The sequence below is a fragment of the Prinia subflava genome, chromosome 5 (genome assembly GCF_021018805.1).
Source record: "Prinia subflava isolate CZ2003 ecotype Zambia chromosome 5, Cam_Psub_1.2, whole genome shotgun sequence".
NCBI lineage: Eukaryota > Metazoa > Chordata > Aves > Passeriformes > Cisticolidae > Prinia > Prinia subflava.
This window is the reverse complement of record NC_086251.1, coordinates 9,440,449-9,467,583: the sequence shown is the minus strand read 5'-3', so window position 1 is coordinate 9,467,583 and position 27,135 is coordinate 9,440,449. Positions and strand designations below refer to the sequence as shown.

Below are 27,135 nucleotides of genomic sequence, written 5' to 3'. Positions count from 1 at the left end.
GTTCTCTGATGGTGTTACTGGAGATGGGGATGGTACAAGCGGCACTGCCATTGCCAGGGGCAGGGGACAGGGCTGCTGGCAGGCTTTTAGGAGCTGGAATAGCAGATGAACACAGCCATGTATTGCTTGTTAAAAGACTGCATGTCAAATTTTATGGTCCGTGCAGAATGTTTTCCAGTTTTTATATAGCTGCAGAAGTTAATCTCCTGAAGAATTATGCTGTGCTAATAGCCTTAAAGTCCAAAGGTTTGCAAAGGAACTTACATGTTGGATACCAGCTGCAGTCAATATGCCATTGATTCTGTAATCATGGATATTCTGATCACACGTGTTCCTTAGCATCAAGCAGAATAGATGGTGGAATTTATTTTTAAGCATGATTTTGCTGTTGAAATAAAAATGACAAATCTCTGAGCCCAAGCCTTTTTCGAGTGATCCCCAATGCTTCATGTTGAGCATTTGCTTTTTGCCATCTGCTTTTTTTTGTATTTGTCAACACATGTATGCTTAGCATCTTGAAGGAACAGACAGATGTAAAATTTCCAAAGCTAAAAAGAGTTGGAGATCTTGCCATATGTCGTCCAAAAGATAACTGTATTTGCAGTTAAATCTCAGGATTGGCCTTAATAATACAAAGTAGTACACAATTAAAGTGATTGAATTGTAGCTTTGTAAGAGTGACTTCATCAGGGCAAATTTGCTTATAACTAAGGAATTTTTAAAACCAAACCCCTTTTTATTAATTCTAACAAACTGAGGATGGAAAAAGTTAATAACCCAGAACAAAACTGTACATAGACACCCTACTAGAGTGAATATATTTTTCTTTACTGCTCTTAATTTTTTCGTCTGGTCAGATCACAGTATGTATGCAAGTGAATTATTTTACTATAGATGATATGAGTTCAGTCCTTAAGAATAGTATTAATTTGATACAGAAAATGAGTTTGGGCTAAAACTAGGGATTTTTTTTCCCACCACACCTTCTGATTATTTAAGCATCTTATAAAATTTCCTTGAGACTTAATTTTTTTTTAATAATTCTTGTGTACTTAGGTGACTGATGCCTGAATCATGCTGATACTCTATTACTGTAAGAATCAATAGCAGATGACAGATTTCAGGGCACAAGGCATGCCATTGTTAATTCTATAAAAAGCTTATTTTTAAAAGAAAATAAAACATCTGCATATGCAGGCTCATACTCTGGCACAAAGCTCCTGCCACTAATTCTGAAAGAAGAAGAAATCTGTTAGCAAGTGTTTTGAAACCAGTATAGTTCAATGCAAAGATTACTTGGCTGGCTCTTAGAAACTCATGCTAAATTGCTTTCTGAATCACAGAAGACTTGGAGTTTCTGTACCTGAAAGGAATCCAGCAGATTCTGAGAATTAATATCTTGTTGAAGTGGTAGGAGTAGGTCATTAATCTTCTGTCTTTGGAACGTGCTGATGGTTTGAGATCTTTGGGATAAACACAGGCTTTTATCCACAGTTACGTACATGGTAGTTTCAACAAGGTGATTTCTTAAATGGATAAGTGGTTTTTGTGCTCTGTGCTTGGTTTTTTAAGGAATCCATTCAGCTTTTAGGAAGGACAGTGCTTATGTTCCGTTTCTAAATGTGTATAAAATGGACAGAAGATGGAATTAGAGCAATAGAAATAGGACACTCAGGGGACATCCCACCCTCCCAATCTGATTTTTGGCCCAATTTTAGCATTTGCTTTCAGTCTAGCACTTTATGGTCAAAGAATAAGTTGTCAGATTGTTTTTGAATTTTCCTGTAACTGCTTTATATCTGAAAACTGCTTTTTACCAGGAATAAAGTCACCAAACACACAAGCTTTGTCTAGTTGAAAATCAGGTGTCTGTTCCTGTTGATGCTGATGATATTATAGGATACCTTTCAACTGGAAAAAAATTATTATGCAGGAAAATTATATGCTGCTGTTACAATGTGTGCCCTAATCTTAAAGAAAATCCATGTAATTTGAGCAGGCAGTATGCAGAAGCTCTTATTTTTAATATGGTAAGGAAATAAAATGTGCCACTTAACACAGAGTGCTACAGAGATTATCTTTTTTATCAAAAGGGGTGGTGTGTGTGTATATAAATACAAAGTGTTAAAGTGCTCAGTTTGAAAGAGTAAAAGATTTGCAAACAGAGCTTCAGGCATAGGTGAGAATGAATCTCAGCAACAGCAGATACAGAAATTAATAGAAATTTAATGAGCAAAATTACTTCAAGAAGAGATTATTCCATGGAATGTGTTTAAAGGAAAGACATGGGATTTTCAGGAGAGCAGATAAATCTGTTATCAGATTTATGTACGCATCTACTGCAATCACAAGAAATGTAGAGGGTGTCATATATGTAAAATTAAAGAGCTGCTTGTTCTTTTTTATGATTGTTTTAAAGTTTGTTGCAAGCTAAGTTCAGTGTTACTGCTGACAGGACCTGATTACTGAGGAACTTCATACTAAATCTGAGAATTTGAAACTTCAAAATGATCACACTTGGAGTTATGTTTTGGAAGTCTCATAATAATGCTTTTCATGAGAAACAGGCAGTGTATGTATTCCGGTAGCCTTGGCCAAGTTTGTTGTTGTTGTTGTTTTTACTAGCAGCACACATGTTAGAGGTGTTTAAGAGATGTTGTGCTTAGCTAATTCTACCTTCACCTAACCGGTAGAAAATGGATTTGGAAGTTGACAGTATAAACAGAACAAGTTCAGTGCAGCCTGGAGCTTGACTGGAGTTAATCTAATCGCTGCAGAAAGATTAACCATCAAGTTTAATACAGAGGACTATTGTTTCAATGCTCAGGGTAGATTTACTAGGAGCTGTTCTTTACATCTGATTTACCAAGTATCACTTTAATACAAAGAAGGGCCCATATTTTCAAGTTGTGGCTTGAGAAGTTGATTGCTGGCCTAGGCAGTGCCAAGTGAAGCTCGGTATTGGAGAAGTCACTAATTCAAACAGTGAATTCAAGCAGTCACTAATTCAAATTCATTAGCCAGGTCATGATTGTGCTGCTGCTGTTTAAACTGAAAGTTGTGTGATTTATTCACCTGACTTTGGTGTTGACTTTTGTTTCGTTTACTTTGTAATGTGTAATGATTTTTTAAAGATGTAGGAGAATTTTAATGAGTGGATGGGGTTTGAATATTCCTACAGAAGAAACTTTAATTTACACAGAATATGAGAACCTATAGTGTCACAAAATAAGCCAGCAAGTAAGTAGTGCATTGCTTATCCAGGTAGTTCAGCCAGTTGTGAAAGTAATGTTAGTTTCAAAAATTTCTGAATTTAATTTGTTTACTTACAGGATTACTGTCCACAGTTCATTTGTTATAATGAGCAGCTTCTGGTACCTCATCCTCTGTAGATTTATGGCTCATACGTAAGAGAATGGGCACCAGGCATTGAAATGGGAGATTTGGCCAAATTGTGCTTGGCCTTTGATGTCATTTGTGCTCTGCAGAGGAATCTGATGTGTCTCTTGAATACTTTGTGCCCTGGTTATCTCAGTTATTCATTGTAACAATGTATTTTAAAAAGGATCTATACTGTTGTTTGGTAGACTTTTTGTGGAAGGCGTTCAATATTCACAAATATTCACTGTGTCGTGAGTCAGTATAAAATTAAAATTCTGATTAAAAATAAAATCTTTAGTAGCTTATTAAATGCCATAAAGACATTTCTGTGGTATTCGCAACTGTTCTTTCAGCATTTTGAAGACATAATTAAGTAGTTTTATATTGTGCAGTGTGCCTTTTATCTCATTTCTAACGTGAGGTGTTTGAAATAAAAATCATATAGAAAAATATACGAATTAAAGCACAAAGAAGGAAGCTACAAAGACCAGCATAATGCTTTCACATCATAAATGTTCTGGTTGTTCTGATATTTGAACAGCCACAGTCAAGAGTACTGTGAGGTGTTCACATATCCAAATCAGACTATGCATTCAGGTGTCTACTTCAAAAATTTTAAGCACAAGGTCAATTATTTAAAGAAACTATGAGTCCAGAACAGTGGTCTGAAGGGTGAGAAGAGTTCGGGGTAGAATCAATCATCTGGCACTGGCTCTGTTGATATAAGGATCTCTTACCCCTGTTAAATAAAATTGACCATGTTTGTGTTGAAGCTGAGATAGTTAATACATTTTTTCAAATATTGTCATGAGAGGTACTAACCTCTAAAATTCAGTATTCTGAGGGCTTGTTGGGTTTTTTATTATTTAAATAAAGTCTGTCTTATTTTGTCTTCTGCTTGAAATACATAATATAAGTATTACAGAAAGTTGTTAAAGCAACACATTCTCGTGTTCCTTCTTCATTCTTCTTCCTTCTTTAGGCTAGAGTCAGAAGATCCCCATCTGAATGACGTAATTGTCCCACCCTCCATCTTTTCCTCGCCTCACTGCATCAGAAATGCTTCCTCATCTCCCATTGAGCTCAAATGCTCAGCAGACAGGAGCTCATTTGAGCTGATTTAATGCAGAAATCAGTTAATATACCTGAAGGCTTGGCTTGTAGGATACTTTGTAGATAGCTATTACTATAGAAAAAAAGTTCAACTTTTTGTCCTCTGCTGGTAGTTTGGATAAACTCTTTGTCACTTAATTTTCAGTTCATTAAAAGTGATGTTTCAAGGCTGAAAAGTCAGTAGTCAGCTATTGACTGACTTGTCAAACTTGACCCTTCATTGTTATTCCTGCTGAATTATCAATAATGAAAAAATTCAGTCTGTTTTGCTTGGATTTATGACCTAAGAATGTCCATAGTCAAAGAAGGTAAAGATGAATGAGTTGGCTGAGCAGCATCTTAGCTAAACATTTTTCTTCCCTTGACAGAACATTAGATTGTAACTAATGAGGTGTTTCAGGAGAGGCTGTACAAGAGCTGCTCTTTTAAGAGGTTCTTGCCTTCTGTCAGAGCAATCCAGGATTGTCTCTGACTGCTGCGGAGGAGAGTGCCAACGATGGGCTTGGGAGGATTCTCCCAGTGAAACCCCGGCTCCTGGAAATGTTGCTGTTGAAACTCAAGGGATGAAAACCTTGGATTATTCCTCTACAGTTACTGACCTGTGCTGAGTTTTGACTTGATCTTTCCATCTCCTTCTCTTGTCTATTCCTTTCTAAAACGGGGCAGTTCTGTAAAGGCTAAGACTGCCTAGATAGAGTGTTATTAACTATCAGTGTTCTGAAGGTCAACAATTAATTTGGGGAAGTGAGCAGAATATTTTATGGATATGTGATTTCTTAGAGTCCCCCTCGAAATGTGTCCCCTTGCGTTGTGAGGATATGCTGCCAAAGTTGTTTCCTTGCTGCAAATGGAGAAAATTTTGCCAACCACATCAAATGTCAAAGTTAAATTAACACCAAACTAGTGATCAGTCCAGACATGAACACATCCTTCAAACCTATAAATAAATCCAGTACAAACTAATTTCTGAGTGTGTGATTCATAGATTGTTTGGTATTGTTTTGTCACTGTGGCTATGAATTCCTGAAATAATGCTGACTTTAATTTATTGTTGTTGTTGTTAGGGATTTTTTTCTGTTGTGTTTTGGGTTGTTTTATGGGGGTTTTTTAATACTGGTTTTCAAAACTAAGTAAATTCTGTTAATAGGTAACTTTCAATGTCCATTTTAAAATAAGTTGTAATTCAACAAGGGCCACACCTATTATTTTGAGATCTCAAATGGCTTCAGACACTGTAGTGATTCTGTATTGGTCTCAGAGATAGGGAGACCTGAAAGAAATAGTTTCAAGAAAACAAAAAACTAAAACCACTTGTAATGCAAGTGTTAGAGCTATGGTTGCTAATAACTAGTTTTTTAGAAGTCCTGTATTCTTCAAGGACTGCTTTCTATCTGCAGCTGAAGTGCCTTAGGGACTCGGATTATTTTGCATTATGCTTAAATCTGACCTCTTAAAGCTGTGGGGCTGTTTTCAGGTATTCCAAATGAATTGGAAAATGAATGTTATACTTTGGTTTGGAATACTGTGTTTGTGACAGGAGTGCAACACAGAAAATTGTACTTTGTGCTCAGCAGCTCTTAGGAAGCTGTGGGTATCAAAGGACTTGACTTTGCCTGCCAGAAAGGTTTTCCCAGTGCCAGCTGAAGGCTCCTGCCCCAACCTGCCTGTCCCTGCCCTTCTCCCAGATGTTACTGAGGCAGGAAATAGCATCCTGTGGGTTTTCTTCAAGCACTACTGTCCATGGCAGCTGGAAAGGTTCCTCCCTGGTTTTTCAGTAGTTTAAGCAACCCTGCTTGGTTTGATTTTCTGGAGTGGTTTTTGTTTGTTTGTTTGTGGTATTTTTGATAATATAGTAGAGGATTTAGGAGTTTGCTTTCACATGAAATTAGCATTTGCCTAAACTGTTTTCCTAAGCATTTGTTTGCCTGGAATTATTATATATGACTAGGGCCACAATAATCTATGCCTAAACAACAGAGCATTGTTCAATGTGACATTATTTGTGTAAATTGTGAGCATAGGAGCCAGAAATTCAGAAAAAATTAAAATTCATTTTCTAATTTTACCTTTGTGCTATTGTAAATGTCAGTGGTGTTTTCCCCCTTCATTCCTTTGCTAGTTTTTGATGGATTTTCTGTTTTTTCTTCTGCTGTATAGTGTAGTTTTCAAAGGGCTTTTTGAAGTACCTCTTGAGGCTCTTGGGTCACTCTTCATAGGAAAATAAGGAGCCATGGAAAGGGAAGAAAATGAAAGAGAATCTGTTTCTAGAAAAGTACTTTTTGGTAACTGTAGCTTCTAGTTTTTCTCCTCATTTTCATATCTTCATTAGCCAAAGAATTGTGTTCTATTTAAAAACAACAGTTTATATTATTTTCTATCAATAGAAATTGGAACTTTTACCCTTGATTCATGGAGTGTTGCCTTGGACAAAGAGGAGAGCCACCTGTCCCCAGTAAGGAGTGTGGAAGCTCAAAGTAGCAGGGTGATGCTACAGTACCATGATAAAAGTAATTGCATTTTAAGTATGTTAAGCAAGATATCTTTAAAAAAAACCAAGAAGCCAGACATGGAAATTAATGAGTTTATGGCAGTGTAGTTTAGTCTATGGGTTTTTTTAATTGCACTTTGAGGATTCCAGTAATTTTCAAGAATTTGCTGCCCTGGATTGGTAGTCCCATCCTGTGTTTTTACTGTGCAGCTGTCAGTGAACACCCGTTTTGTGTTCTGCATACCTGTTGCACATTGCTGTCTACCTTTAATCCTAACTTCTTTTTTTTTTTTTTAATTCTGGCTGGTTTGAAAAAAAAAAAAAAGGCAGTTTGGGTTGTTGTCTGTGGGTGTTTTCTTTCAAAATTATCCAGTGGGTAATAAATACCTGAAATGTTTGGGGAAAACTCCTTTTTCCTCCAGAGTGCTGTCTTGAGGATGTTTTGCTGCAAATATTTGGATCACAGCAATTACTTCCTTGTAGTTACAGCTATAGCAACAATAGTGTTATTTGAAATATTTCTGTTCTGGCAGATTTTATTTGTCTCGGGGAAAGGTGTAGGTGTGTTGTACTGGATGTTGTGTAGAACAGTGGTTATTTCTGGGCAGAAGGTTATGGAAAAGATTAATGATGTGTGTAAAGCATGCGACCAGTGGAATATTGTGTGGGAAGATTGATACTTGCACCATAGTTTTGATCATGACAGAGTATACGGAGGAAAAAGGGACAAGACTGGACACAGTTTTTACCAGCCAACTGATCAATGAGCAATGTTAGAATAGAAGTCATAGAATGGGTAAGTTCTAAGAGATGAGAAGGAAAAGAAAATGGTCATCTTTTATTTTTCCACAAATGAGGAACATTTCTCATGAGAAAGAATCATCTTGGAGATGGGCAGTGCATGCTGTAATTAGTGTCAAGGCTGATAACAAGATCAGGTAGGGCAAGGCTAAAGTTGTTAAATACTTAAAGGTTGTTTGTGTTTGGGGGAAGAAGAGATGGATTGAAGTAATGAATCAAGTAGATAAATTCCTTGCTCTTTTATCCAGCTGCCTTTGGACAGACATCCTTTGGGCAAGTTTAAATCTCTGTATGAAAAGATTCGATGTCACAAGGAGCTCCTCACTGTTTCTCCTCTTTGCAAGTGGAAGAAGCAGGCTCCTTGCATGTTCTCTGCTAACTTCTGCCAATTGAGTGAGCATGTTGAAAAGATTGATCGTGGACTAGGAAGGCAAGTTTAAGACCTGGCATCATCGTTTTCATGGAAGTGAACAAGTTTCACATTTTGGAGACAGTGCTTTTGTAACATCAGTGAAATAAGAAAAGCACCTTTGAAGTAATCTTGTTTTGTGCTGGTTTAAGATAAGAGCACTCGTCTTTTTTTTTTTTTTTCCCCAAACACTTGTCACATGAAACTTTTCAGCACTGAATTGTGCCCGTGACTTCAGAGGGGACAGCTTGTGAAACCAAACGAGTGTGGAGCCTGAGCTGGGGAGGGCCCTCACTTCTCGCTGTGAGTCTCCTGAAATGCACGCGTTACATCCCCGCTGTTCTGCAGGCGGACATTCACCTTGCCCGTCCCAGGCTTTGTGTACAGGAAAGGATGCCATCCCAGCAGCTCAGATTAGGAGCACTTAGGGCAGGAAATATTGAAAAAAGTGAAGCTAATATTTAAGAGCAGCACTAAACTTAGTGGCTCGCTGTGGCCGCGTTGCTGGGGCAGTGCAGAGGCACAATGCCTGCTTCGCTGTATCCCGGTAAGCATTAGGTGGCAGTAGCGTGTTGTATTTGGCAGCTGCTTTGTCGTTGGGTTTTTATCTTTGGTATCTTCACTGCAGTTTCATAAATGGAGAAAACATGTATTTTATTTCTCGCAGTTGTTATAAAATGTTGATTTATGGTTGCTTTGGCGGTGGGACTGTAAGGGCAGCTGTTTGGAGGCCTGTGTGCAGTGGTGGGGTTAGTGTGCTGTAGTGTGTGCACAGTGGCCATGAGTTATTTTCTGGTCTGTAGTACCTAATAGTGATAACATTAACCACACATGTTCTGATGATAAATACGCTGTTAATGGCCAAGTGAGTTTAGTTCTGCAGCTCTTACTTTTTCTTAAGCTGTTACCATATCTGAACATAATATAACCTGTTAGATGAAGTAGGTTTGGGGCGCCTTTTTTTTTTTTTCTCTTTTAGTCTTTATTCTTAGATAAAAAACAACCTAAGGCTCAAGAGCAAGTTGGTAGGAACATAATTAACCTTCCAGCACAGTGGTGTTATTGTCACTCCAGGTCTTGGACAGTTACCTTGTGACCCTTTTGGGAGGGTGTTTTTCTCCCTTCATCCTTGTTTCTCGCAGGTAAAGGATCTCAAGGATTTCAGAACTGTGTTGCATTGTATTAATTGGGCAGGATGATCAATTAATGGAAGAAGAGCAAGAAAGTGTTGACAGAACATGCTACCTAATTAGTACCTGATGGACCATGTAGGCCACAGAGCCCAGACTGTGATGTTGCCTCAGGGTGGCAACGACACAAGACTTTTATATGCAAAACAGGCCTGTGGAAAAGCCAGGGAAGGAAGTTTTCATTGCTGAAATTTTTCTCTTTCCACTGCAACCTTGGGGGAAGCTTCATACTTCACAGAAGGAGCACATATCAAGTTATCAACCCTGTGTTTTGTACACGTCTTGCTCTGATGTAATGTAACCTTTTGTTTGCTTAGGTATTTTTTAGTGGAAGAGCTGATCTACAAATACGTGGGGTTTTTAAAAATAAAATTGTATAGTAAGAGGGAAATACTAGGGCAGTAAGTTTTCCTAATGGCTACTGTGATAAAATGGCAAGCAAAAGGATTCTAAGTGAGGAGCAGCCAGCACCACAGGGTTTGAGGGTTCCACCTCAGCTGGTTTTCCATTACACAGCAGTGCTCGAGAGTTTTTCAGGTGAAACTTAAGGCATTCTGAATTGAGAAACACTTTGAGTCTAGGAAGGTAGGATGTCAGAATTATTTAGTTACTGGTAATTAGTGTTTTTATTGTATTCATTTGTATAAATACATTGGTAATTAATTCACATTATTCATTCAGAAACTCCTCCTGCAGTGACAGAAGTTTACGTGATTAAATTCAAGATTTTTTCAAAACTAACTCATTTTCTCCTGCACTTTAAACTTCTTTGTTTTACTGAGATAAACATAATCTTGTTTCAGAATACTTTTATTGTGTATGTAAAATAGTGTATTTTTTTTCTCTGCCCTGATTTTATAAGTTCAGCTGGTGAAGTTGGAAAATGGCTTCTTTCTGTGACCTTTCAGTGAGTGCCTTAGGGTGGGGACCAAGTGCATTTTTGTCACTTTTTCCCTTGATTTTCACAGGTGGCTAAAATGTGCGGTTTTAAATTTTGTTAGCCAGAAGTTCAAATTCCAGTTTAATAATTTGGCGTGTGTTCTGACTTTAAACCCATTGCAGAATGGATTGTGCAAGAAAACCAGTTGGGCCGTAGAGCACAGCAGCCAGTCTGTGCCCTGCGAGTCCTGCCCACAACCAGAGCAAATGCTCATTTGGAGGCGTTGTGCTTGGGTGCTCAGCCATGGCTGACACGTGCATGGCAAAGGTAATACCAGATCTGGGTGTTAGTTCTGTTACAGGCTGAAGGGGATTTGTGGCTGAAAGTGTTCAGGGTGATGATGGAGGTAAAATTAGCCAAAGTGTTAACTTTAGATGTAATTATAGAGCTCTCGGAGTGTTGTAATTGCATTATATGGTTCCTTTCCTGTGCTGTGTCCAGCAGGGAGACTGCTCAGCTTTACACTTTGGTGCTTTATCAGTGATATGGAACTTGCAAGACAAGTTGCATGATTTCATTGAAAGTATTGCTACAAGCCCTATGATGACAGTTCAGAACCAGGAATGTGCAGTTTTAAAAGCCCGGGTGTGGGGTGATGAGGGGAACCCACTCTCCTCCACTGTGTTAAGCTCAGCTGGTAGTGCTTCAGATGCAGAAGTTTAGTATCTTGGATAGCTTTAAAACGTAAATCTATTGAGCCCTGAGACCAATAGAAGCAGAATTACTTGTTCATGAGGGCTGGAGCCTGGATCAGACACACTTTAGACTCTCTGAAGACAGAGATTTCAGGGTGGGTACCCTGCATGAAAACATTAAGTCAGTCTGAACTTCACAGTGGAAGCAGGGTTTTCCCACCAGCTCTCACACTGATCTCTCCTGTTCACAGTCTGCAGCAAGAGACCCTCTGATAAGCATTTCTGGATCAAAGCAACAAAACTCTAGTTCCAAACGTAATTTTAGAAAGAAGAGGAATGCTGCACTAAGCTTAATTGTCCAAACTTGGTGCCAAAGCCATGGGAAGATGAAGACTAAACACAGTCTTTTTGTGGAGAGAGAGAGAAAAATAGTACAAAGGGAATGTCAGCCTACCATAATATTTTGATTTTTGAGATTATTTTAAATAGTTGTTGATTTCTTAGATGTTTATAAATGTGACTTAAATACTGTGGTCATATGGCCAGATTGGAGATTTTGTTTTAGGAATTATAATTGCTTTCTTGCAAAAATGTGTCCTCATGGTCTGTAAATAACTAGAGAAATGGATGCAATTATATGACCCAATCCAGCCCTTGTTTAGCAGTTAATTTCTCCAGATTTCTATGAGCATTTGTTCTGACCTATACAGATTTGGTTGTTGGTTTAAACCTAGCCAAGGCTGGTGGTGTCTTAATTGCTACCACAGAGCAACCATTTGGCCTGTGTGAGATGAATGTTGTCAAGGTACCTTCTGCAAGGCGGACATTCATCCACTGGGAATGTATCAAGAAAGTTTTCATTAATTGGTCCCTTTGTTGGCATTTGTGGCAGAGCAGCCAAAAACTGAGTATGAACAGACACTATGTCAGGGGGTGAGATTTATTGGCAAGTCTCAGTAAAAACTGGTATTTACTACATATATTGTAAGCAGGGGCAAAGGAGTTTCCTCTAAGAACAGCCTGGCGTTAAATTCACTGAGATTTTTTTTTAAGGCAGGGAAATGTAACAGGAATTCACACTCAATCAGAAGTTAAATAGGAAATAGCCTGTTAATATTTTTCCTCTTAATGTTGACTGTCTTGCAGCTTCATTTTAATGTGATGTGAAGTGTTATGATGGGCTCTGTAACGTACAGACAGATTTGCATGGACCTGTAAATGTGTCAGATGAGAACACTTGACAGTTTTTGTCCTGACTTCATTTGCTTAACCTGTAGATAATGACAATTACACTTGATAATGTATACATGTAGAATAAAGCATGACAAGTGTTTTTAAACATAGCTCCCAATTTTTATTTTTATGTTCACATTAATTTCTGCATTTTGATCTTGCTGCTTTGTTAAAAGGATGCACTTCTTTGTATTACAAGGGACATACTGGTAATGATATGTGCATTTTGTCCAAGTGCAGCATGATTGTTTAATTTTTACAGAGCAAGGCTGTTTGCATGAGGCTTTCTGTTCTGCCTGCTTATGCCCATTTAAACTTTTTTTTTATGCCATAGTGTGCTATAAATAAAATAACAGTTTGGACTTGTTACTCTGAGGGAGAGTCCTGATTCTGAAATTTGAATATATTGCCTATTTGATATTGGGCTTTGCTAAAAGAATGATTAGATTGGATCCCCTAATATTGATAATGTGATCCATAAAATTGCTTAGTATTAATCTGTGCTGTTCCCATACGGAGTCAAAGTTTCATCCTCTTGGGTTCCCAGCCATGAGTCTGGCCATGTGGTTGGAAAATAATGGCTTGGGTTTCTCTCTTCATCCAGCTGCTTCCAATGTTTCCCCTGTCCTCATTCTCTGTTCCGAGCAGCAGTGTCCAGCTCTCTCCTGCCAGCACGGGCTGTCAGGGCTGTGTCCTGCTCTCATCTCCCACTATTCCCTGCTTGCCCAGGGCCACTTCCACTTCTGCCATGTTAGTCCATCCAACCCTTTGCATACCAGTTCTGTGGCTTGGATCTCTTCTGTTTGCAATTTTAATTCAGTTCTTTCATTCATCAAAAATGTATCTGCACTAGATATGAAGAGTGTTCTCTTTGTCAAGTTTGGATTGAATTTCTCTTCCCTGACCATTGCTGAGTGTCTTTCATCACTGCTTATTTTTTAATATAAATATGCATGTTTTTACACATTCTAGAAGGTGTTGTAGTATAGGTTGTGAAAATTGTTTTTTTAAAAAAGGTAATTTATAGTTGGGTGGAAATCATACTTCTCATTGCATTCCATGGATAAAATTGTGTCTAGCTATAAAAATACTGTAGCTACTACTATATGCCTAACACAGAGAAAGGGATAAGGATGCTGAGATACTGAGTTAATTTGAGATGTTAATATTCTATCATTTGCTCTTATGTAAAGATCAGGTTTGGTCATTAGATGTAGTTCTTTCAAAGGTAGAAATACTTGCTGCATCTAAGTAATCCTCTGGTAAAATTCTACTACTTCATTTACTGAGGGCACATCTCCAGCTTTACATATATCCCTTATTCAAATATAGGCACACATCCCCTATGAAAATAAAGCAGGAATTCAAGACTTGTCTAAACTTGTCAGTTCAATTTAGCAAGGTGATTCCATGAGACTGTAGATGATTTCAGAATTAAAAATCTTTAATAAATCAAGTAGTTTAGAAATCTACTGTGCTATAAGTGTTGGTTTTACTCACTGCTTAGTGGTTACTTTATGCCTCATGATAGTAAGTCCAGAATAATCAAACTCGAATTTTTGAGCTCTGATGGTTTCATCATTGTTCTATGCCTGTTGTTACTTTTGAATTTTAGAACCTTAATGATGGTTTCCCTTATGGGGAAAAAATATCTAAATGGAGCATAATAAAAATCTAAAAATCTGAAAATATTTCTCCAAAATAATCGTCTCAGATGGTTGGACAGTATTGGATAGTAGATATTGGATATTGTCTCAGATGATATTGGGAAGTAAAAAAGACAAAGCTGTAGAAGGTAAAGAGTACTCCTTAGTTTTCTCATGGAAAAAAATTAGAACTGATTCCTCTTCAGTTTCCTCGGTCAGAAAAAGGCAAGTTTACATTTTAAGTGGCTTACTTAAACACTATGTAATTTCAGCAGGGAGTTTTTTACAGTTATCTGTGAAGATACACAGTGGTAGACTAAATCACTTTTTTGTAAATGAGATAAAAATTTGGAAGCAGTAGTAGTTCTCCTAGAAAATGAGGCCTCTTGGTTTGATGTACAGAATTAGGGATGTGATGCATCTTTTGTTTTTGGAGTGAATACTCTTTATACACATGGCAAAAAAGCCACAGTAATGTATTAATTACTAAATGAGAAGGGGTAGTACTTTTTAAACCTTTTCTAAATAACCATCCTTTTCAAGATGGCATGTGGAAAAGCAGCTGTGAGTAAAAGTTTGACCATAGTAAGTGGTTTAGTTGTTGTGTATTCCACAGTTTAGGAGGAGATTACAAATCCAGTGCAAAACTCAGGCCTGTAATGCTTCACCCCTCCCCTCCCCTCTCACTGGGTGCTGTAAATATCTTTTGAAAAATTAATTCATGAACCCCAGTAAGAAATGTACATTACATTGATTTAACTAGAGGATGTCTGCTTGCTAATTTGAATGTGATTAAAATCAGTCACCCTGTTACATTTTTGCCCAAAGTTAAGAGGCTGGTAGCAGGGTCGGGAGGATGGGGATCTCGGGGTCTGCAGTGCTGGAGCTGCTCAGCCAAAGCTCAGCCCGCTCTCATCCTGTGCTGTGAGATTTCTTGAGGTCTGCTGGTATGTGACTGAGATGTAATACCAGTTGCTAAGTAAATGGTCACATTAACTACCAGGGATTGATTTTGCAGTTCTTCGAAGTGCAGAGGGGTCCAAACACGGAGTGTAAAGTAGGCAGAAATTCAGAGACTGGCAGTTGAGTGTGCTGCAGCATGTTCCAAATTCTTATGCAAACCTAATTGTGTGCTATGCTGTACAAATAAAAACATCATAAATAAAATAGATGTTGGAACTCAAGGCATTTTCATAGTCTACACTTGCAGCAACATTAACACCTTTTTTTTGAGACAGAAAATGTTTGTTTACTTGCTTGTTATTTATTTTGTAGCAGATATCAAAGGCAATAGATCAGCATAATGAAATACAAGTAATCTACCTAAAGCAATTCTGTGGAAAATTTCTAGCTTTTTAATTACTTGAAAAAAGGCTGAGATCTGTGAACTGAACCTATAGCTGTGTTTCAGAGTATGTTTGCCAGGTGATACATTGTTTCTCCCAGTACTCAACCTGCTAAAAAGTATAGTTTGATGTATATTAAGAGTAACACAGTAGAATGCAGTTATTTTTTCAAGGTATAATAATGATACTGTAATTGAAAATGGCACAAGGTTAAGTTTGTGTTAGCCAGCTCTTCCTGTTGCCCTGCAGTGCCAAACATTTCACCAAGTCTCCAACAGATACTGCTTAAAGTTTGTTTTTCGTACGAGCTTTGGATTTCAAGGTTCGTGCTTTTCCAATTTTATTTTTTAACTATTTCAAAAGCTAAAGGAAATGAAACCTTTAAGAAATTGTTTTTGAATTAAATCTTACACCAAGAACCAGCGTCCTCAAGAAATACTAGGACAATGTGACATTTAAGATAAACATCAGGAGAGAGAGCAGTAGTATCACATGTATCTTATCAGATGAACTAATGTATTTCCAAAATCAATTGGTTTATTTTTTACCATTTAGACTAACTGAAAAGCATCATATGCTGTAAAGTGATACAAATCCCAGACAGGGAGTCAGCAAGTTAAGTGTAGTACAGCTATAAAAAAGGCAAATTAGTTTGGGCATCTATTGCCAACCTTCTTAATTTTCCCTTCCCTCAGCTGGAATTGGGAAAGGATCATTTCCTGTTTTTATAAAATCCTATAAAATAGTAACACGTTAGTAAAACTTGGTTTTGAACACAGTTACCAGGATGAGTGCTCAGCAAAAAGTTATTTTTATAATGTATTGCTGCCTCAAACTGTTGCACATCTCCAGCTGAAAGGTTTAAATGCATCCAGTAACAGGGCTGAGAAGAGTGCTCAGGTAGGGTAGGAATGACATGAACATCATCTGCACAGATCCTGGGGAGTGATATTGCAGGAGACAGGGGGGCTGCAGCATTCTGAGTCAAACCTTACAAGAGGGTGCATGAGGGAGAGATGAGCAGCAGTTCAGCTGGAGCCGAAGGAGGGAGGTCGAGTAGAAAACAGGGCCTGTCTGTTTGCATTACGGGGCCTGGACAGGCTGCAGCTGAGATTAACCCAGAAATAAGGCTGAATGGGAAAGAGGAGGAGATCACAAATGTCCATCATATTTCACCTCCTGCAAAACAAAACCAAACCAAATCCCTGGATCTGTTTGTTCTGGCATCTCCTCTGAAGGTTACACTGGAGAGGGAGCAGGGTCAGACACAAGGATCTGGTAACTAGGAGTGAGGGAAGGTCCCAAAAGAGAGTATGGGTAATTTCTGTCTGGGATTGACAGAGGACATTAGAGTGCTGCCAAACTTCAGTACTTTTGCAAAGTGTCCTCTGTGTCTGAGTGGCTGAACAGCGTCTAAAACAACCGGAGAGAGGACACCTCGTTTGCTGTCTTGGAGAATAAGAAGGGATAAGAAGGGCAGTTGAATCAAGAGTGGATTTTTGCTGCAGATAAATTCCTGGATTTTGATTAGCAAGCTAGAGAGTAGGAAAATAAGTCAGTAAGAGCATAAAAATAAATACATAAATCCAGATGAAACAGGGTCACTGGAATAAAAAAAGAAAAAGAGGAGTGTTAGAGTAGAAGAGCTGATGTTTGAGTATTTTTCTTAGTGTAGATGTAGTTTGCTAAAGGCATCTATTAGGTGATAGTGGAGGAGAAAGACCAAGAGAGGAAGGAGCAAATAGGTTCAGAAGGCATGGAGACCAAAATGGGAAGAAATATATAGATATAGATTCGAATTTCAATGAGTAGGTCCCCTACAATGGTGTTGATCCAAGTTAGATGAAATCGTTGTCTTTCTAACATAAAACTTGCATTTGCTGCAGATACTAAATTTTCCAAATCTATAGGAAAGGAGTCAAGGGCTATGTGATAAACCTGAATAATAACTAATTTTCTGTGTTATTCAAGAAATGAACAGATAGTGTTTTCTGCATTGATTATTATTTTTTCACAGTACTTTTGTGATGTGTGGCTTCCTGTATTTTGCTGTCTCCTTCCAGTATAGTTCAGAATAATTTTTCAGTCAGAGAAGGTTTTGATGCAGCTAAGGCAAAGTGTGACCAGTTTTGTGGGAGTGTTCTCTCAACATTCTTGGCAGGAGAGAAGCCGGTATTGGGCAGTTGGTCAGTAATATTTCTGTGTATTTCTAAGAAACTGATCTGAGAAGGTGTGGTCTTTGTGGCCAATCCAAATATCTGGCAGTTATCTATACAGAATACAATGACCTAATGTAATGACCAAAATTTTTTGGTTTTGTTTGCACCTTAGAATTTTGTCATCTTCCGTTGAGGAGATAGAAAAGAGATGAATCTTTATGGATCATAACCAGTTTTCAGCAAGTTGTGAGACAGTCCTCCATCTTGAATGCATAGGGGACTTCAAGTGGAACAAAACCAGGATTTTGTGTACAGACCTTGTATGTGAGGTTGGAGGTACACCCACCTGTTTATGGTGAAACACCTGTGAAAAAACCTGAGATCAAAGCATTTTGCTCACCCATCCCTGCTGTTGTGCAGGGGACTTGTCTGGGTGGCACCCATCAGTGCCAATGACAGATCAGTGAGCAAATAGGCTCCAGGAGAAGTGCTCCTTTACATTTGGGATTTTATCAACTACACGTGTTACTAGCATTCTTTTCTTTCCAAAATGGATTATAAACTAAAACAGATTCATTTAATCAGAAATCTGCTTAAAGACTTATAAAACAGGTGTTCTACATCCTAAAATTTGCTTCGGTGCTTCAGTGCCCCAGCTGATGTCAGTATAAAGGGCAGTTAAAGCTCCAGAATAAGGGAAAACTTGGTCTATGACACAGATATCAGCTGGTAGGCCTGATTATATTGCAAATTTCTCAACTTAAATGCTGTTTCCTGTTGCTCCATCACATCTATTGAGCAATTTAAAATATCAGAAAGAAGAGATTACTGGAGATCAATTAAAGCTACAGGAAGATGGAGCTTTGAGGGTTCCTTTTCAGTAGACATTGGAACCACTAAAGTCAGAATGCTCTGCTCAGAACAACTGAGAAAAACGTGTTACCATTTTAATCATTATTGCCTGTTTAACGTGGGTTTTCTTGAATAACCATGTCCTTGAATAAACATTTCTTAACTAAAATGACACAATTTTGTAGCCAGTGATCCATGACTTTAAGTATTTGGAAGGGCTATTGATTCACTGAACTGGAAGAAATTAAAGATGTTGAGGCATATTTTCAAAAGTAGAATTACATGTAGTATAAATTATATTTGATCATGTATATTTTATTTACCATTTAAATCATAAAAAAGCTAGGCACATGTAATACAGCATTCAATTTATCTGTAATAGCTTTAACTAAACATTGGTGGTTATGTTTAAATCAGCTCTGTGTAGTACCACGGGAGCTGCCAGCACCTCCAGCACCTCCTCTTGTTCCTGTGGCGTGGTCCCCTGCATGTACCTATTTCTGTTTGTGGTAGTCACTCTCTAGGTAAATTGTCCATAAGGCCAGTGATTCCATCAGCAAATTATCCAGAAAATGCCGTCAGTGCGCATGGTGACACTTGTGCCACTGGTGGTTCAGTCGCCATTCCAGTGGGATAATTAAATTGGCAGGTTCCTCTTGTGCCCAGCATCATCATCTCCCTTCCTTTGGCTCCTCAGCTTAGACCTTCTCCTTTTCTCTGTCCTTCTGACTGAGTATCAAATGCATTATTGATTGTTCCTCTACCACCCTCCTCACTTGCACTGCCCCAGCCCTTTTTTTATGTTTTTTTTGATTGGCAGTATCATCCCGACAAACAGGAGGCAGATGTGCCAGCAGGAGAAGTGGAGGAGCGCGTGCAGCGGTTCATCGAAATTGATCAAGCGTGGAAAATTCTAGGGAACGAGGAGACAAAAAAAGAGTATGACCTGCAGCAGCGTGGTAGGTTCCTGCCAAGGAGTGCTGGAGTGGCAGCAGCTCTTTAAATAAGCAGGGGCTGGGAGTGGTAGTTAGATGGTATTTTAAAATGCTGTTTAGTGCTGAACCGAATGTTTCTTTTGCTCTTGTCCTACTTTCAAACGTGGATCCATTATTTATAGCTTGTGCTACACATACATTAGCTGCTGAAAACACAGAATTACTTCCAACAAAACGTTAGGGGGCATTATTCCTGATAGTTTGAATTATTATGAAATTTATACTAATTGCAGACCTCAGCCCTTTTTACTTTATGAAGGTAGCTTCATTAATTGTTCTTAATTTTAAGTTTTATGCTCCATTTTGTTGCAGCATTTTAGATGTAAGTATTAATCCATCTACACCTAGTGCTCTTTGTGTATGGATTTATAACCAGAATCGTTAGGATACATTCTTTTCCGTTGTGGATGTTAGGTAGTGTTCGTAATTCATCCTTAGTCTAAACTAGCCTTTCTAAAGGTTTGTAAATAATATTTCAATGTAACATATTAACTAGGCAGCTCTAGCACGCATTCCTTTTTATAGTTCTCAGAAAATAGCTTCTTAAAACAGTGACAGGCTGTTGTGAGAAAGAAAGGGGGGAAATGTAGGTCAGGTCTGTCACACATGGGCTACCATTACATGAAGTGATAGGCTGTCTTTCTGCTCTGGCCTCGGGATAGGAGTCCCTCAGCCTTCCATTAGAACCTTCAATAAATGTATATCCACCCTACATGTTAATGGGGGGAGTCAATAATAGTGGCTTGCCCGTGGGGAGAACACTCGGTCGCACTCCGCAGTCACACACTCGGGCCGGCATTGACGTGGAGCCACCACCACTGCGGAATGTGCTGATAAAAGCCCGCTGTCTGTGCAGCTTGTTATTGAATTCCCTGCCATTGTGCACTGGCACACCATCAGACCTTGCTCCCTTGTGCTGATTTTTAACTCCCCTGCCACCGCCGCTGCCACATCTTGGAGAGACAAAGGCGTAGTCACTGTGGCACACAGGCACCACGGCAGGATAAAGAGGGTGATGAGATACACAGGGTGAATCCTCCAGTTAAATAACCAGTGTATTTCAGACTTTGTATGGCTTTGGGAAGAAAGGGGGAGGGGTGAAAACAGAGTTACGGAATAAATATTTCAGAAGAATGGAAAAAATTGGATCTTGTTCTATTTGTAATGTAAACGGTATTAAGATCAGACTTAAATAAATTTTTCACCTCAAAATTCTTTTTTGAATGCCTGAAGGTGATGTCAGAACAGGAGTTTCTGCTGCCCACCACTCTCACGCTGTTGTACTCTTAATATTGCAATATTGGTTATGCCTTCCCTTTTCACAAATTGCATGTGCAGAGGAAAAAAGGAAATACTAGAGAGTAAGTTGGGAATCTTCTCAGTATTTAATGAGTTTTACCTAAAGCTTAAATTCAGACTATGAAGTTCCATTTTGCCTGGGTCAGGTTAATCCACCGGAGTAGAGAGCTACATCAAGATTTAATTTTCCTCTGGGATTTAAGAACATTGCTATAAATTAGTTTTTGCCATAATTTGAAGGTTATCTGTATTTTCTGAGATTCTTTTGCATCCGGATGAGTTCTTCGAAAAGCCATCTCAAGATTCTGTATAAAAGACTTGGTAAATAAAAAACCTGATTGTACCTTTATTTAGGCAGGTGTTTGGTAATGGGATGGTGATGGGACATTCTGTTTTGGCACAGAGGGTGCCATTCCCAGGGCCCCTGAGTTTCAGACTGAGCCACACCTAACACACATGTGCAGTGCTGCTGCATTCTTTCCAGCATGTTCCCTGGCAGCAAAATGATGGGGAAATAAATTCTAGTTCTTTGAATGCCTGTCAAGCTGCTTCTGAAGTCATGATTCTAGACAAATTCGTAGACAGTGCCATAAAAGCTCACAGAAACAAAGGAATTGAGACAGCAGCTAAGAGGAATAGTGATGAGAGAGATAATACAGCAAGTTAGTAAGATGCAAAGGAAAGCCAGGAAGCAGGATCTGAAGGATGCCTCTGTGTGTGTGTGTGGCTGCCCATCAGCAGGAAGCCCTTTGCACTGCAGTCTTTTCCCCATTTCACAGATTGTTTATTTGTATGTACCTTCTTGTGTTACACTAACTAAACCTTAATTGCTTGGCTCACAAATTCAGTAGCCAGAGAAGTTCCAAGCAGATGAAATGTTGTGGGGCTCTATGGTTTTAATTTTCTTTTTGTTTGAATTGTTGAGAATAACAAGTGAATGTGGTTTTTTTATCTTAATACTGCTTTTCTCTGAAGGTTTCCCATTAATCTCCTAATTTTTTTGTGCCTTCAGGTCATAGCATTCAAGGGGAAGGGACAAACCACAAACTGTTAAGAGGCTCTAATACTTACCCAACTTCTGATATGGAAATCTTATACGAACTGCCTTTTTGTATGTTTTCTGAAATTTTTTCCAATTCATTCTTTTGTCATATAAGAATACCTTTTTATGATGGTGAATCTTTTGCTTACAGGCCGTGTGAAAAATTTGGGGGATGGAAAAAAAAAATATGCATAACAATTTACCTGTGAAGAATGGATGTGGGGGGTTTTTGTCAATAGATTTTCTTCTTAGATTTTTTGGTTTTCCATTCTTTGTTTGATATCCCATTTAAAAAATATGAATATGCAGTTAAAATCAAGCTTGACTCTAATTATTACCAAAAGTATTTAGCGTGGGTAAAACCTGTTTCACATTTTCCACATTAGAAATCATCTGAACCCTGAAAGTTCACACTTTTGTGACACAGCTGGAAAGAAGAAAAACTTTTCAGAGAATCAGAGAATCACACAGGCTGGAAGTGACCTTCACAGGCCAGCCAGATCAATCTCCTACCTAAAGCCAGTCCTCATAGTTGCTCAGCCCTTCTCCAGCCTACCTTTAGTGTCTCCAAGGATGGAGATTCTTGAGCTGCTCTGGGCAGTAGTTCCAGTGTTTGAGCACCCTCACAAGTAGAAAAACCAACCAAATGAATGAAAACCAAACCCCAAATCAACCAAAACATGTTTTGCTTCTCTTGAATCATATATAAGGGCGTCACAACTTGTACCTTTTACTTCTCTTCCTCCTTGTGTGCACCTCTGAGAAGTCTCTCTGCACCCTCCTTGCCCCTGACCATGTTGGCAATCCAGTGGACTGGCTCCCATAAGTCAGGGCTTTGTGCTGGGGACACCAAAACTGGACACAGGATTTGGGGTGCAGTTTCCTTAGTGCTGAGTAGAGGAGAAACAGTCCCTGTTGACCTGCTGGCCATGCTGTTGCTGCCACAGCCAGTGTGGGGCTGGCCTTGGCCACAGGAGTGCCCTGTGCTGACTGGTGTGGAGCCCTTTGTCCATCAGGTCCCTCTGGTCCTTGTGTGGGAGCTGCTTTCCAGCCAGACGGCTCCCAGCTTGTGCTGGTCCATTGGGTTATTCCCTCCCAAAAGCACTTCTTGGCTGAACTCTGATGTCCCTGCCAGCCCATCTCTGTATCCTATTCAGGTCCCTTCGAATAGCAGCCCTGCAACATTTCTGCATTTTTGTTGATATATGCAAGGGAACTGTATCTAAACCATCACTTTACCAAGGTAATAATACTAATTCATTTTATGTCTTAATTATTGATTGGTTTTATGTTTAATTATTAATGGTTGATTAGCAGAAAGGTCACAAAATTAAATCAATAAATTGATGCCTTAGAATAATTTCTGGTCATAAATGTAGCAGATAATTCAAAGCTAGTAATGGATTCAACATGAAAACCAGTTGCTTTGTATATGATTTTGGGTGGCAGATTTAAGAATCTAGGGGTTCTTTTCCATGTATGGCTCTAGTGAGGTTCAGTCAAGGATGGTCTGTTTCCACATGGAGATGGACACAGATGTCCGTAACTCACAGAATCACTGAATGGCTTGGGTTGGACAATAAGTTAAAAACCATCCTGTTCCAGCCCCTCCACCATGGGCAGGGACACCTTCTACAGGACCAGGTTCCTCAGAGCCCCATCTGACTTAGCCTTGGGCACTTCAGGGATGGGGCAGCCACATCTTCTCTGGGCAGCCTGTGCCAGGGCCTCCCCACCCTCACAGCCAGATATTTTTCCCACTATCTAATGAAAACCTGCTGTCTTTCAGTTTGAATCCATTCTTTCTTGTCCTGTCACTGCGTGCCATGGTAAAAACTCCCTCTTCATCTTTCTTGTAGCCTCCAAGGGTTTATGGGGTGGCGGGAGGAGTTTTCACATCTTGGCACATAGCTCCTTTGGATTTTCAATTTTTAAATTACACTTTTAGAAAAATATTGTAGATGCAATTTTCATACAGGAGTAATGTTCCAGCGTAATTTCGGTTTTGTTCTTGTGTCAGTTCTTAGGCATGAGGAATTCCAGGCTCTAACTGGAATTGCCAGTGTTCCAGCTTGTGCCTCTGAGAATGGCTCTGGTTCCATACTCTTTGTTCCTCTCCAACAGGCAGTGAGGCAAAAAATTGTGCTTAGCCTAAACCAGCTCATTTTGTAATATCTGGTCACTAAGGCAGGCTTTGCTGACGAAAGCTGTGGCTTTGCAGTGTGCCAGGTTGTGCTCTGTACATGACAGAAGTGGACATTCCTTCTCCAGCCACGGATTTGTGGCTGGAGCCCCTCAGCTGGAACACAAGCCTTTGAACTCTCTGGAGTTAAATCTCATCTGCAACAAGTGGAGCGGGATTGTTTTGGTATTTTTATAACAAACATATCTCTTTGTTATGAAAATTCTTAACACATGACTTTGTTAAAATTTCAAATTAAAGTAAGTGGGATTGTTTTAAATTAACTGAAAAGATTCTAATTTAAGTAATTGTTTTAAAACTGAAAAGCCTAAAAGAAAAAATTAATTTGTGAAAACATCCAGTGAATATGGTGGTGATTTTTATGCAGAGTAGATACTGTGAACAGTATTTGACTGACAGTACATATCTTAATGTTTAATTGTGTTTGGTTTGAAAAAAAAATCAGTCCTAAGTATGTATCCCTGATAAAGAGCTAGAAAAATCTTTCAAGTATTATGACTATTTTTACAATAACCATAAACTGTTAAAAGGGCTGAATTTCCATTTACTGCTTGCAACCCTTTCCCTAAAACTCAGCCTTAAATAGCCCAAGAAATATTTATTGTATCTCCAAGTGAAACTTAAATACCTTTCCTCTTTTACAATTTCTGAATGACCCAGCAAGGGCTCTAGTAAAGCTTTACTGAACCAAGCTGCTAATAGTTATTTAATGTTCTTCTGTAGCCTGAAAGAATCTCAGTAGATTTTTCCTTTTAATCTCTTTGAATTGCAGGCTCATAAACCTCTCTGATGAGCCTGCCAGTGTTTTCTTAGATCCTGCATTTGAGACAATGGAGTTGCAGAATCCTTTCACCTCTTGTTGTCAGACAAATCCAATAGATGGCAAAGCCAGGCAGGCTGTGCTGCTGGGGAATTAAAATTTGTTTCATGAATTTTGGTGGACAGTCAGGTCCTTACATTTCCTCCTGTATGTTCAGGGTGTGTTTCAGAAATGACAGCTCTGTACACAGAGTTTTGCAGCCTGAGCAGACATCACGTGCAAGGCCACCACCTAACTCAGCACTGGTAAATGCCCACCCTCCTTTGGCCAGGGAGTGAAAATGGGACACCAGTTTACTTCAAACAAGCACCAACAAGGAGCCATGGTTGTAATAATGTTGCAAATGAAATAAGAAAGGGCACAAGAAATAGGAATCACTGTGAGAGCCATTAGGTTGCATGTTTTGCCTGCAACTCAGACTAGGCTGTGCCTCTTTTTTTAAGTTAGTGACTACCTCTGTTTCTGCTGTCTCAAGGTGTATTAGGCTGGGTAAGGTATTTAGTAGAAGACCTAGAAAATAAAAAAGCTTTGTTCATCTCTGGAAAATGTTCCTCCTCTGCTTGAACCAGACAGGCAAATAAATGCAGTGTACAAAACTGCCTGACAAGAGCTGTTTCTGGATTATGTGTGAAGTCAGAAGTACTAATAGAAAATTTTTATTTTTTGAGATAACCAGATTTCAGACCTCATAGAATCACAGTCATAGAATATGCTGAGTTGGAAGGGACTTAGGAGGATCACTGATGGCTGTGCACAGGACAGCCCAAGAATCACACCATGTGCCTGAGAGCATGGTCCAAACATTTCTTGAGCTCTGTCAGGCTTGCTGCTGTGACCACTGCCCTGAGGAGCCTGTTCCAGTGCCCAGCCACCCTCTGGGTGAAGAGCCTTTTCCTGATACCCAACTTAAACCTCCCCTGACTCAGTTTCAGGCCTTTCCCTTGGGTCCTGTCACTGTCACCACAGAGCAGAAATCAGTGCCTGCCCCTCGTCTTTCCCCTCATGAGGGATTTGTAACTGCAGTGAGGTTTCCCCGCAGTGTTCTCCAGGCTGAACAAACCAAGTGCCCTCAGCCACTCCTCACACGGCTCCCCCTCAAGGCCCTTCACCTTCCTCATGGCCTCCTTTGGACACTCTCTAATGGCTGCATCTCTTTCTTATATTGTGGTGCCCAAAACTGCCCCCAGCACTTGAGGAGAGGCCACCCCAGCTCAGAGCAGAGTGGGACAATCCCCTCCCTTGCATGGCAATGCTGTTCCCGATCCTTCAGGATCTGAGCATCAGGTGGGGAATAATGATCTCTGTTCAGCCTGGGAATTGTGAGAAGGATTAATTTTGCCCATTGGTTGGGATTTTTTTTTTTTTTAATTTTCAAAATTACAATTGCAGGGATGAATTAGAAAAGCTTTGTTGAAATTCTGTTCCCTGGGCTTCATATTATACCGCTTGGAATAAAAGAGAGAGCAGACTTCCTCAGCTGCTTCTTCATTACTTTAATGGTTGGACTCACTGATCTTAAAGGTGTTTTCCAACATAAATGATACTGTGGTTCTGTGATTCACAGTTACTTTATTTGAAGTACAGTAACCTCATGAATTTGCATCATAGCAGTTCTCTTCAGGTGGCTCATGGCCCATCTGCCATTTTTGTAGTTTCTTGCAGCAAGGCATGACCCAGACCTCCACCACCAATCCTATAAAAGTTGTTCTGAGAGAAACCCTGCTTCATTAATTCTAAATATGAAACTCTGGAAGTTTTCTAACCCAATTTTTTTGTTACGTGTAGATGCAAATAGTTTCATTCTACAACCTGAGACCCTTTCCCTTTGTGAAAATTGTGACTTTTTCTTCCCAATATTAAAAATAAGCATGTGAAATAGGAAGCATTTCCCATTTTCATACTGTTCTCACAGTTATGGTACTGTCTTATTTGATCACAGTGGTGAGTCAGATAGGTGGACAAACTTGATTTTGAGTTGTTTATGGTTTTCTTCCTCAGAGAAAAGGAGGATTCTGCTTCAAGCAAGGCCTGCTGGAGGAAAGGCCTCTGGCTGGTTTTGTGGATGTTTTCAGGACATTCACCATTCCAGTCCTCACAGTTTGTAGCTTGTACCAAGCAAACTCCCAGTAACATTGGTGTTATTTGGGATGAGGTGAGGCCATCTGATCCTTTATTGTGACACCTCACACTGTTAACTAATGTTCTGATCAGGTGCATGGAAAATGCTGTTACTCCATGTAACTGGTGTGTTTTCCCATTTTCTTTCATTATTACACTCCTGATGATTTTTCCCCTTTGAGAGTAATAAAGGGTCTGAATGGGTTAATTTTCTTTTGGTTCTGACCTTTTCATTACCATATAGGTGTTCAGCAAAGGTAACATCAAAGAGGCTGTACCGATCCTGTCATTATTTCCAATATGTACCACTTAATTGCTTTCATTAGAACTAATTTAGATGAGGCTCATTCCCAGGCATACATAATGTACATTTCAGTTGAAAATAGAACAGTGAGTTGCAGAACTGGGATTTAAAGCTTGGTGGTTGAGTTGTGGTGATAAAGAAGGGAATTCTCCATTACCTGA

At 39.2% G+C, this 27,135-nt stretch overlaps 1 protein-coding gene across 2 annotated transcripts in view; it reads left to right on the top strand.

Annotated features, from left to right (window-relative positions):
- DNAJC24 (DnaJ heat shock protein family (Hsp40) member C24) overlaps positions 1 to 27,135 on the top strand; it is a 38,744-nt gene that overhangs the window by 3,832 nt on the left and 7,777 nt on the right. The window contains exon 3 of one of the 2 annotated variants that reach the window (XM_063397974.1): positions 18,984 to 19,152. In XM_063397974.1, the coding sequence (XP_063254044.1) occupies positions 18,984 to 19,152 (169 nt within the window). The remainder of the gene's footprint in view (positions 1 to 18,983; positions 19,153 to 27,135) is intronic. The other variant, XM_063397975.1, reaches the window with a different exon arrangement.